Genomic DNA, 12,958 nt, shown 5'->3' with positions numbered 1-12,958 from the left:
TGTAAGTTGCCCAGCACAAAGAGATGGGATTTACTGACATAATTTTCCATTGAAAAAGGCATTAAACACTGAGTAGCTTGAACTCCAGACTATCAAGGTCTAAGGAAGACCCTCATTTGTTGAAATACACATTCATATTGACACGCAAATTTTCAAGTATGATGAGTGTTCCACCAATCAAACATGAATTAAGACAAACATGAATTCTGAAAAACAGGCACCCAACTGTGCACATCAGAAAACAAATGATTCCCCATTGGGGGCTATAAAGCAAAGAGGTTCAATATGAAGGAAAGGAAACAAATTTGAAGAGAAGCAAACAGAAAGGGGGAGACAAACTGCTGGACAAGGGGAGAACACTCATCAGGAACTCATTCTCTCTTCTATACCAAATCTAAGCCATTACTGCATATGTTGTTTACTCAGCAGCTCCACTGACATATAGTGGGCATGAGTTAATATGTGACTATTCATCAGGCTCTTTCATTGCTAATCTGTAAAAGCTCATTCAGAAAGACTTTAGGATCAGCAGTTGTCCTGGTTCATCAAGCCTGTAGAAACTAAAGGCAATGTCTAAGTTACCTGCAAGTGATGTGTATTACTTGAATGAAATGCTGATTACTCTATTTATGAATGCTGAGATAAAATGGCCATATACCTAAACAGATGATTACTTGCCCCAGATTCCTATTTCTTCTCTCTGTTACACAGTTTATATTACTCCTGAACTCTCTACCACTTTGTGGGAGAGCTGCATTTACAGTACCTTGGTTCCACGCATTTCTGGTATCAAATCACTTTTTCCTATTGCTGGTCCAACCAAATTGTTGAATTGCAGAACTGAACCTAGGACAAACTTTTCCTGTGCTAAACAAATGATTTTACATCAGCTGGGGAAAAAATGTTCATCCAGGAATACAAACTCTCAAATTTATATTCTCTCTCTTTCCATTGGCAACCTCAAGGATAAGAGAGTGACGTCACATTCTCACCACCCTGAAGGGTATGCAATGGGCCATAGCTGTGTCTTATGATATGATCGGGCTTGTGCATATTTTTCATTGTTGCATTGTCCCCTTTATTCTGGCTTCTTTCAAACTACTGTTTGAGCCAAGCTCTGCCCTTCTTTATACCTTGTGCAACTCCTGTGAAGGCAAGAGACTTAATGCTGCTATCACTGACACCTCTATATACTTGTATACCTGAAGTCACCTGTATATGCCTGGAGTATTTACCTGACAAATTGACACTACTGACTTTAACATGCACTTACTCCTGACTTGAACCTGTGTCACAGAGAGACAGATTTGTCTTAATGAAACTACACACGGGGTATAAATCAGGCCACAATTTGGCCCTTTCTGCACGTCCCCAATTTAAAGCTCCACCTCACTTTTCCAAATAACATCCCACAAAAATATTCTGATATTAAAGGGGCACTGCCAATCTGAACTTTTTCAAACTGATGACTTTCAAAAAAAATCTAGTTTCTGTTACAGCATTTTAAAAAAATTCTGTATTTTTTTCCTGCTTTCCTATTGGTATTGGCTAAGTCCTTGTCAGGAAAAAAGAAACTGACTGACTATGGGCTAGATCCTCACTTTATGACCTGACCTGTGGCAAGAGGTCACAGACTGTCTCCTAGTCTTCTCTGTGCTACATGTAGGAAGTGTCCTGTGCTGAGTTTATACCAGGCACAGCATATATCGTTTCCACCCATCACACACTGTGGGGAACAGAGACAGGACTCTATCCAACCCTGCCTCTTCCTCCCCATCTGTGGTGGAGGGGGGATGTGAGTAGCAGCTCAGAGCCTGCTTCCCCTGCAGTGCTGCAACACATGTACAGATGACCCATGCAAGACAGTAATGATGTGCCTTATGGCCCTTGGTCCCTTACAAAGGGGTGCAGGGCTAGTGAGGATCTACCACTAAGCAGGAGAAACAGTGAAATTGACTTATACATACATGCACTGTCAAATACACAAACTGACAAATAGAAAAAAATTTTTTTTGCTAACTTTTCAATCAACGTAACTTTAGACATAGGCTGTAACTATAGTAGGAACATCACTTTAAAACAGAAACATGATTTTCAAGGGAATGGTATCCCTTCATGTGTCAGTAAGGGAGTTTCCGAGTGTGTGATGTCATGTAGGGGAATAACAGAAATCTAAATGACAAATATTGTTTTCTCACAGAAAAATAAAGATATTTTTCTTCAGCCAACATTCAGACCTGACCCTACAAACACTTGTGTGTGTGCTTAACTTTATGCATGAAGTCAATTTATGGTAAAGTTAAGCATGTTGAATAGGTATGTGCAAGATCAGGGGATCAATACGTATGTAAATATAGTTTAGGATTGTACAGATTGCACTATACGAATTATTCGAGCCTACCTTTTCCTTGATATTTGCAGGAGAACTGATTTCTGCCATCTCTATTCGGATGAGAATAATCTCTGTGAAGAGGAGAAATAGTAAGAAAAAGATTAATTTACAGGTTTAGACTGCAAAGACTTATGCATGAGCGTAACTTTAAGCAGGTGAGCAGTCTCAATGACATCCCGTGGGCAGGATGGGGAACTGGGTCGGTCTTAAGGCTTCCTGAACGATCACACACACGCTCACCAACAACTCCTGCTGCACATCACCCAAATTAGCTTTAAAAATGTGCTACAATATATTCTATAGCTCATTTGATGACCTACATCTGCTGTGTAATATCCTAAGAATGGCCAGTATGGATATAGGCAGCTGGAAGAATGATCCCCAATCTCCATCAAATTCATTGTTGCCATGCATCTTCAAAGCTTTAAACACAGGGTATATCTAGGGCATATTCAATTGCTCATATTTTGTTGGTCAGCAGTGGTCTTCGTTTTTGCCAAAATAGGGTTCCATAGTCTGAAAAATCCAGTCTTAACAAGCTAATGCATCTTGGAAGTGCTAGGACACACAGCTGAAAAGTACTCCATGCCTGAGATCTTCAAAGCCAGTGAAGGACTTTAGCCATACAACTCCCATTAAAATTAATGGGGGCTGTGTGGCTAAATCTCCAAGTCTGCTTTGAAAATCTCAGCCTAGGAATGGAATATGTGTGTGGTTACAGATGCCAGTGGTGCTCTTTCATTTACACAGCCACTAAATTAAAACAGACCAAAATTGCGCACACACACACACACAACACAGGACTGAAAGAGGGATGGGAGTTTGAAGGCTAGGTCTACATTTCAAACGTTACAGTTAGGGCCTCTGTAGAGCTTCAGTGTAGACACTCACTACAGTGACAGGAAGGGTTCTCCCATCACTGCAGGTAATTCACCTCCCTGAGAGGCGGTAGCTAGGTCGACAGAAGAAATCTTCCATCCGCTTAGTACAGTCTACCCCAGGAGTTAGGTCAGTTTAACTACCTTGAGAGACACAGCTATGCTGATCTAAGTTTTCAGTATAGACCAGCCCTAACAGAATAATCCTGCTTTCACTGAAGTAATTTGCCTTTGATTTCAGTAGGGAACGAAACTGGACTTTACAGTTCAAAACAAGTCTTACAAAATACATATATACATAAACATAAATGTTTGGGTAGGGGAGAATTTAATTATAACAAGGGCTTGGCCATAGGGAATAAAAGCTTGATCACTCATAAAATCCCTATTCCAGACTATATTATACATTTATAAAAAAACAAATGGGAAGGAAGCAGTGTCCATTTTCCAGTCTTTCAAGCAGGAACATTCCCTTCACCCCACCCTCCCTTTCTTTCCGTTCCAGCCCTTTGTTTCGCACCTCAGATTTCCCATAATTTCACTAAATCACCCTCACCATGGTTAAATGCAAACAATCATCTATAAACTCCTGCTCTGAAATACAACATTTCACTAGAGTGTGAACTCCAGAAACTAAGTGCCTCCACTGTAATACTGGCTGAAAGCATTTATTTTTGTTGTGGGGTTTTGTGTGCATTTGTTTCCTAATTAAAAGGATGAGATTTATGGAAACAAGTTTTCAAAGACAGCATGGAAACTACAGAACCCAAACCACCAAAAAAGAAAATCAACCTTCTGCTGGAGGCATCTGACTCAAGATGATGAAAGTGAACATGCGTCAGTCTGCACTGCTTTGGATCTTTGGATTCTTATTGAGTAGAACCTTGGGTGACCAGAGGAGAGGAAGAAAATATCGGGACACATGAGGGGGCGGGGTCGCCAGCGCAGCAAAAAAAAAAAAAAAAAAAAAAAAAGTGCCACGAAATATCGGGACAAACATCGGTCGGGACGCGGGACAAACGCCAAAATATTGGGACAGTCCCGATTTTATCGGGACATCTGGTCACCATAGCAGAACCCGTCATCAGCATGGATGCACGTCCTCTGGAATGGTGGTTGTAGCATGAAGGGACATATGAATCTTTAGCGCATCTGGCATGTAAATATCTTGCGACGCTGGCTACAACAGTGCCATGCGAACGCCTGTTCTCACTTTCAGATGACATTGTGAACAAGAAGCGGGCAGCCTTATATCCTGCAAATGTAAACAAATTTGTTTGTCTGAGTGATTGGCTGAACAAGAAATATGTGGACTTGTAGGCTCTATGTACAAAAAAATAACTGCATTCAAAAATAAAACAATGTAAAACTTTAATTCTACATTTGTAAGTTCAGCTTTCATGATAAAGAGACTGCACTACAGTACTTGTATTAGGTGAATTGAAAAATACTATTTTTTTTTGTTTTTTACAGTGCAAATGTTTGTAATAAAAATAAATATAAAGTGAGCACTGTACACTTTGTATTCTGTGTTATAATTGAAATCCATATATTTGAAAATGTAGAAAATATCCAAAAATATTTAAATGGTATTCTATTATTATTTAACTGTGCGACTAATTGCATAATTAATCACGATTAATTTTTTTAATCGCTTGACAGCCCTTGTTCTTTTTATTTACTTTCTCTTTAAACACCTCTTTCTGTTTATACTGCTTCAAAGGTGTGAGCTAAACAGTGCTTTTAAATTTAAAGAAATTAAATTAGCTGATTCAATTTGCTAAAATACATACCCAGTATTTGTTCTTTGTAGCAATGCTCTGATTCAATTTTAAACTAGCTATGAAAACTTAATACAGCACCCAGCTAGTTCCCCCCTTGTGTCCCCTTTGCTGTGTGTTTCATGTATTACTATAACTATCAATGTCCACTGATGGATGTGATGCTGATTCAGCTATTTTGCAATTGCAAGTTACTTCAAAAAGGCGTTGCAAGCCATACAAAACTAACATGCCCTGAAAAGAGGATTAAAAAAAAAAAATCATGAACTATTATGATACTGCCTTTTACAAGTGGAATCATTCTTTTGTACTTCAGACTTTTCATTAATATGCATATTACAGCTGTCAAAATGAAGATACTAAAATTGAGTTTGAAGTATTTTTCATTCACTCTCTCCAGAGACAAATAGCTGAAATAACATGTATAAGAGACTTGTCCATTTAGTATTATTTGTTACATAAGTGAAATATGAATGATATATTTTAAAGGGAAAATATACTATAAAATTCATGGAGTTTTAAAAAATATTCTTTATTCATGTTATTAATAGCTACTTACGATAGTAAAACTTCTTTTTATAGAATGGGTTGATTTATTTAACTGACAGATATTTTTGTATGTGATAACTTTGTGATTCCAGACATTGAAAAATTGCCTCAGTCCCAATTCTGCAAGAAAAGACAAGTAACTTTATGGCTGTGAATAGGCCTACTGAAATTAATAGGACTTCTCACATATGTAAATTTACACACACCCCTAGTCTTTGCAGGATCCTAGGAGTCCTTGTTTGTAATTTTTTCAAATGACTAATAAAACTGAATTGGAAGAACAGATTAGTAGGGGCCTGATCCATCAAACACTTATACTCATACTTAACTGTAAGCATGGGTGTAATCCCCATTACTTATATACTTAAAGTTAAGCACAAGTGTATTCTTTGCAGGATTGTGGCCTATGGCCTTATGGCCATAAGAAGTTGAAAAAAAAATCTAATTTATGTTTCACTATTTGTGCCTTTTGTTTATTTTTGCATTTCACTCAGCTCAGACAATTGAGACAGACAGGTTGGTTTCACTTTACTTTAGTCAGTTTCATTTTCTGGATCTCCAGCCCTACTCCAGTGATATTGTGAGTTTACAACATTGCAAGACAATGTTTACATTAAAATAACCCCTTAATTTTTTTTTTTTTAAAGTAAGCAGTGTTTCCAACTCCAAGCATTCAAATATCATGAGTTGGCCCCCCCCCAAATTATGACATGGGTTTAAAAATCATGAGGTTTTTTTTTTTAAATGGGGGTCTTTTCATTTGCCTCTTAGTTTTGGGGCCTTTAGAATTCACATTTTCAAGCTTTTCTCCACAACCCAGAGAGCTAGTAACTTTTTTTTTTTTTTTTTTAAAAGTGGGGCCAGATATAATCACATGACTTCAGTAGCTGGGGCAGTAAGAAAAAAGCATGAGAATTGCAACACGGCATAAGCAAATTTTATTTATATTGGGCCAAAAATTGAGCTGTGCTAGGTGGCTGTGGAAAGGCCAAAAGTAGTGAAAAATAGGCAAGGTACAGAAGGAGCAAAAGACACACCCTTCAAACATTTTGGAAGATTTCACCTCCATGGATCTCTTTGCTACAAATTCCACAGCTCACCACAGAAGGAGGAAATATAGTGTGCCAGACATCTGGACAAGACAACGCAGCAGAGATCCACTTGGCCACAAACTTGCATATGCGAGGAGTACTGTACCATGTTTGCTGCTGCTCATCGCTTTCAGCTATAGCTGTGTGGCCTGCTAGCTAGGCATGTGGCCCAGGTATGTGCAGGCTAGAGAGAAGATTCCATTTACCCCAACTCTCTCATAGTTCCTATAGGCAAAACTTTTGTACTTTGGCTTTGCTTGAAGGCTCAGAATTAGGCCCATAAGATTCTGTAAACCCTTTGTGTGGAAAAAAAAAAAGGGGGGGGGAGGGAGTCCTCGTATAGTCCTCTTGAAAGGAAAGTTTCCACTGAATGCAAAGGAGATTTTGCCTGCATAGGGGCTGCAGGATCAGGTCTAAATTCCAATACCCTATTATCGAGAAGCACCATACTATACAAGTGATCTCATTGATCCCAGTGCTGCTTCTTATAGAGTAAGGGCAGCAGAACTGGCCCTAAATTTGGGGGTTAAAACTAGTTGGGGGTTAAAACTGTTGTTCTCTGTCCCTGGCAGGCGCGGGGCCACGGCTTCTCTCCGGCTTCAAGAGGAGCCGCAGCCCCACGCCTGCCGGGGACAGAGAGCTCCAGGGCTGCGGGTGCCGGTGCTCTCTGTCCCCGGCAGGCGCGGGGCCGCAGCTTCTCTCCCCTGCCTGGCACTAGGCGGGGGCACATCAATGTCCCGGCAGCCATCATGGTGTTGGGGACCACAGATACAGTACTGTATTACTGTGTGTCTTAAAAGGGGGCCAAATTGTGATCGCGTTATATGCGATTTCGCGTTATGGCGGGGCGCCTTATTGCGGGGTTTGACTGTATATTGTTTGAGTTAACGCAAGCACTGAATATTAAATACACTAAACATGCAGTATGAAAAGCGTGATGGAAAAGCTTTTCAGCCTCAATGTCAGTGTAAATGCTTTGCCTCTTCACAGCATCTCTCACTCACATTTCTGGTTCTGAAATGTCACTGCATGTCTAGCTATACCTCAGACTCATAGACTTTAAGGTCAGAAGGGACCATTATGATCATCTCGTCTGACCTCCCGCATGATGCAGGCCACAAAAGCTGACCCACCCACTCCTGGAATAATTCTCTCCCTTGACTCAGCTGTTGAAGTCCCCAAATCATGATTTAAAGACTTCAAGTCGCAGAGAATCCTCCAGCAAGCGACCCCTGCCCCATGCTGTGGAGGAAGGCGAAAAACCTCCAGGGCCTCTGCCAATCTACCCTGGAGGAAAATTCCTTCCCGACCCCAAATATGGCGATCAGCTGAACCCCGAGCATGCGGGCAAGATTCTCCAGCCAGACTCTCTGGAAAAAAGTTCTCTGTACTAACTTTTAATATCCCATCATTGACCATTGTTACTAATTACCAGCGATGGCACGTTATTGACCTATTGACTAAAATCACGTTATCCCATCAAACCATCCCCTCCATAAACTTATCAAGCTTAATCTTAAAGCCAGAGAGGTCTTTCGCCCCCACTGTTTCCCTCGGAAGGCTGTTCCAGAACTTTACCCCTCTGATGGTTAGAAACCTTCGTCTAATTTCAAGCCTAAACTTCCTGACGGCCAGTTTATATCCATTTGTTCTCGTGTCCACATTAGTACTGAGCTGAAATAATTCCTCTCCCTCCCTGGTATTTATCCCTCTGATATATTTAAAGAGAGCAATCATATCCCTCCTCAGCCTTCTTTTAGTTAAGGTAAACAAACCGAGCTCCTCGAGTCTCCTTTCATACGACAGGTTTTCCATTCCTCGGATCATCCTAGTGGCCCTTCTCTGTACCCGTTCCAGTTTGTATTCATCCTTTTTAAACATGGGAGACCAGAACTGCACACAGTACTCCAAATGAGGTTTCACCAGTGCCTTGTATAACGGAACCAGAACCTCCTTATCCCTACTAGAAATACCTCGCCTAATGCATCCCAGCACCGCATTAGCTTTTTTCACGGCCATGTCACATTGCCGACTCATAGTCATCCTGCGATCAACCAGGACTCCGAGGTCCTTCTCCTCTTCCATTACTTCCAACCGATGCGTCCCCAGCTTATAACTAAAATTCTTGTTAGTCATCCCTAAATGCATAACCTTACACTTCTATTAAATTTCATCCTATTACTATTACTCCAGTTTACAAGGTCATCCAAATCTCCCTGCAGGATATCCCGATTCTTCTCTGAATTGGCAATACCTCCCAACTTTGTATCATCTGCAAACTTTATCAGCCCACTCCTACATTCGGTCCCGAGGTCAGTAATAAATAGATTAAATAAAATCGGACCCAAAACCTCTTCTATTGAAAGAAAGAAAGAAAGAATTCAATCTCTTATTTAAACGGGTCATTACCATCCAATACTGGTTTCCAAACACATTTCCTGAAACAGAAAAATGCTCTCAGTCACTCCTTGTATCGTGCCCTTAAATATATGGAGTAAGATGGCAGGTGGCTATAGTATTTCTATACCTGTTGCACACTTTCAAATTCTAGCTTTGTAAAATGGAGCATTTTAATACAACAATCACACAATGAAAACGGCAACTGCAGGAGACACACTTCAGGAAATGCTCCAAAGCCTTCATATTTGATAAAGCTTTTCCAGCCCTAACCAGAATGACATTCAAAGCCATGCCCTTCATTCCTTCCCTCCCCTATGAAACAAAACAAACAAACACAAACGACTTCACACCAACCAGAATCTTCTGTAACCCTTAAAGGGAGAAGAGAAAGAGACTTCATAAAATCCGCTAGGCACTTTAATTACTGCCCATCTATTTCATGTGGAAAGAGTTCAGATTCTGCTGTGATGGGCAGCAGTATAAAACTCTAAGACAAATAGATAGGAGAGGAACTTACCTTTATTAAATACATATACACACAAAGTAAATCCCAGTACAAAGCAAATCTCATGGCATGCATAGTTCTGCAGTTGAGTACTAGTAAAGATTTATGGATTACGGATCATTATTTTGACAAAACGTTCTGAACCCCCTTCAGCCTATCAGTATAGTGGAATTAAACACCAATGAAAGAAAATGCATACTATAGCTAAAACCAACATAAACAGACCCTGGCCAATACAAGAAATGCAAAAAAGGAAAACCTCATTAGCATTAATTTTTGTTCAATTCTGCTATTTTATTTGGAATGATTTTTCTATATGGACCTATTTCCACACACCAATGTTCGCATTCTTCTTTTATGATTGTAGCTTTGGGGGTTCTGTTACTTTAAACATTTTTCTCTTAAATTTAAAGGTTTTCATTTTGAAATTTTTTTTAAAAAAGTCTTGTTCAGATATGAACAAAAGTGGTTGCTTATGTGTTTGATTTTATCTCTAAAACTTAACGCATAGCTACTGCATATGCTGACCAGACAACCCAGTAAACAGAATCAGCCCACTTCTGCCCCAGTGCAGTGGTCCCATTGGCATAGCCAATTATATTGAAAGAGTTTTTCCACCCAGCTTCAATATCATTGGCTGATGGCTCGTCCTTCCCTTGTAGCCATTTCCTCTTTCTGTCTTAAAGGAACTCAGGCCAAACTGTCCTGTGCTCAGCCTCAGTGGTGCACCATGTGCCTGCTGGCCTGTTAATTAAACTGTGCAGATGTAATGCCTTTTGGGGCTTTTCAAATCATAGAGCACTCCAACGGGGCAGGTCTAGGGTAAAGATACCAAACATCACGCATTGTGTGTGACATTTCCGCATTGGACAGCTCTGTGATGCCTGCCTGCATCTCTGGGAGAACTACAGTATGCCACCTCCGTTGCAAAAACTTGGCAATTACTCTCTAGTAAACTGAAGCTTCAGTCCCAGCCCTAACAGTAAAAGAAAAAAAAATGCCAACACCCCTAGAGGGTAAAGGAACTGTGATCAATAAGCTGCAGGAGTTTATAAAGAATGAATCTTGTCAGACACACATGACTGTTGTAATTCTCTCAGCTAAAAAAACATCCTGACAATGGGCGCGATTAGCGTATGGATATCTTCCAAAGGGATGTGGCGGATGCCCCACTGTTTGGGTCATTTAAAACTAGACTATGCAGCTGAAAATACAATGGACACAATGATCTAATACTGCAGGTTTTCCCATTTCTAGTTTTGTGATTCTAAAACAAGCTCCCTCAAACTGACCTCCCAGCTGCAAACACATGTCCTCTTCTGCCCAGCGACACATGTCCCCAAACAGGCCTCTTTTCGAGCACGCAGTTCCCCCTTTATCTCCTGAATGACAAGAGTTCCTAGTTTAACTCCCTTCTCCAATTGTCAAACCCTTGCATGTCCCCACCACTAATCCACTCCCTCTCTCAGGGCATTTCTACCCTGGGGCACTCAGAAGAGTTAAGGTGAATCAATTAAAGGTGTGAAATAAATGCACAGAAATTAAAATGTATTAAACCCTGTGACCCTAAAAGCATCCCTATGCCAGAAAGCAAGGGACTCCCTGGTATCTAACATGAGTTTCAGCTGGCCTGATCAGCTCAATGTATCCACACTCACTATTGTTGTAATCTGTAGCTAAAAGGCATCATGTAATAGGTCACTGGAAAACAAATAACTCACCGATCAATAATATTCTTGTGTGATGTATGTATGGTGTTGTGGGGTAGGTACACCCTGCCACCAGGTGTTGGATCACATGTGGTCCAAAAGAAGGGAAAAGGCTGTACCGCAGCCAGTTAGTTCTTATATTAATGACCTTTAGTATGGCTGTGGTAGTTTGGCCTAGTGGCTGGTGTCAATAAGACGGCCCCTCCGCTCAGCGCAGCGTGGCCCAATGGCCAGTAAGTAGACAGCCCTTCCACTCGGAGCAATGTGGCCCAAGGGTCAGAGTCAGTCACCGGCCCTTCTACATGGGCTGTGTGGGCCATAGGCCAGAGCCAGCAAACGGCCCTTCTACATGGAGCAGTGTGGCCCAATGGCCAGAGTCAGTAAACGGCCCTTCTACCCAGGGCAGTGGGGCCCAATGGCCAGAGTCAGCATAGTAGCCCACCTCTGTGGGATTGCATGGCTTGTTGGCCCACTGGGAGAGTGGGGCACCACTCAGGGGGATCCAGGCCCTCCCTGCTCCTCTGAATCCCAGCCCAGGGCCCTATTGGTGGTGGGGGTGCTCACCACCGAGTCAGCAGGGATCCTCCCAAAACACACTGACTGGTTCCCCGGTTTACTCACCATCAAAAAGTTTAAGTCCCCTGGGCTGCTTCTAACCCTTTCCCCTTGTCGAAGATCCCTGGTTCCTCTGAGTCTCTGGGGCCCTCAAATGGCCCGGCTCCCGCCGGTGCGGCCCCTTCTCAGGGCTCATTGGGCAGCCTGGAGTCTGTCTGGCACTCTGCGAGCTGTGGTCCCGCAGTCGGGGCCTGTAGCAACTCCCTGGAGAGAGCTCACAGCCTGCATCCTTCCCCTCCAGCAGCCTGCCCAGACTGAGCTGGACTGCTACCTTTTATATGCTGCCCCCAGGCTGAGCATGCCCAGCAGGGGCGGAGGGGTGGGGCTTCCTCAGCCTGCAAAGCAGAGTTAACCCTCTCGGGGCTGGGTGCAGAGTAGGTATGTCCTGTCACCTATGGTCAACCCGCAAAGGATCATGCAGATATGCTAAAATTATAGTTAAAATGTGTTTAAACCAGGCATGCTGGGAGAATTGATGAACAAGGTTTCTCCAGACAAAGGAAAGAGGCCAACATCTCAAACCAGGTGTGGCTATATTCAATGGACTATTCATTTGTATCGGAAGTTACAGGAAGAGATCATTTGCATCGTAAAAATCATCAGCATGGGAGAAGACAGCATGGAATCTACACCATACAGAATGATGTCAATACCACAAGGAAAAAGGAACTTTATCTGGGATGCATTTCAGAAGAATACATTTCAAAGGTTTACTGCACTATAAAGAGAAGGGGATCAAGCTCCTAAGTTATCCTTCGCCTGAGGAGACAAGGATAGTCAGAGTCTTGGTCTCTGTGGGGATCCTGGCTAAGAGCTAGACAGCCATTGCTGGAAAAGAAAGATTGGTGAGGAACCTACCTGGAACAAAGACTGTAGCTTGTTAAGTCTTAGCCATTATAAAGCATATTTTACTTTTGTTTATTTGGAATCCTTTATCTCTATCTACCTATCTTTATCCCTTACACTTGAACTCACATAAAATCTCTCTCTTTGGTTAAATAATCTTGTTTTACTTCTTATCTAAACCAACCCAGTGCT

The 12,958-nt window shown here is 41.7% G+C and overlaps 1 protein-coding gene across 6 annotated transcripts in view; it reads right to left on the bottom strand.

Moving 5' to 3' along the window:
* Nucleotides 1-12,958, bottom strand: part of SPATS2L (spermatogenesis associated serine rich 2 like) — a 119,082-nt gene that overhangs the window by 57,126 nt on the left and 48,998 nt on the right. For 4 of the 6 annotated variants that reach the window (XM_026647664.2, XM_026647660.2, XM_026647663.2 and 1 more), the window contains one exon: nt 2,402-2,463. In XM_026647664.2, coding sequence (XP_026503449.1) covers nt 2,402-2,440 — 39 coding nt within the window. In that variant the 5' untranslated portion in view covers nt 2,441-2,463. Of the gene's footprint in view, nt 1-2,401; nt 2,464-4,437; nt 4,462-10,888; nt 10,908-12,958 lie in introns of those variants that run through there. The other 2 variants (XM_024206999.1, XM_024207000.2) reach the window with 2 other exon arrangements.

This window comes from Terrapene carolina, unplaced genomic scaffold, assembly GCF_002925995.2.
Source record: "Terrapene carolina triunguis isolate 2854851 unplaced genomic scaffold, T_m_triunguis-2.0 Scaffold62, whole genome shotgun sequence".
Lineage (NCBI taxonomy): Eukaryota > Metazoa > Chordata > Testudines > Emydidae > Terrapene > Terrapene triunguis.
The sequence above is the reverse complement of the archived record's forward strand: the minus strand, read 5'-3'. Positions and strand labels throughout refer to the sequence as shown.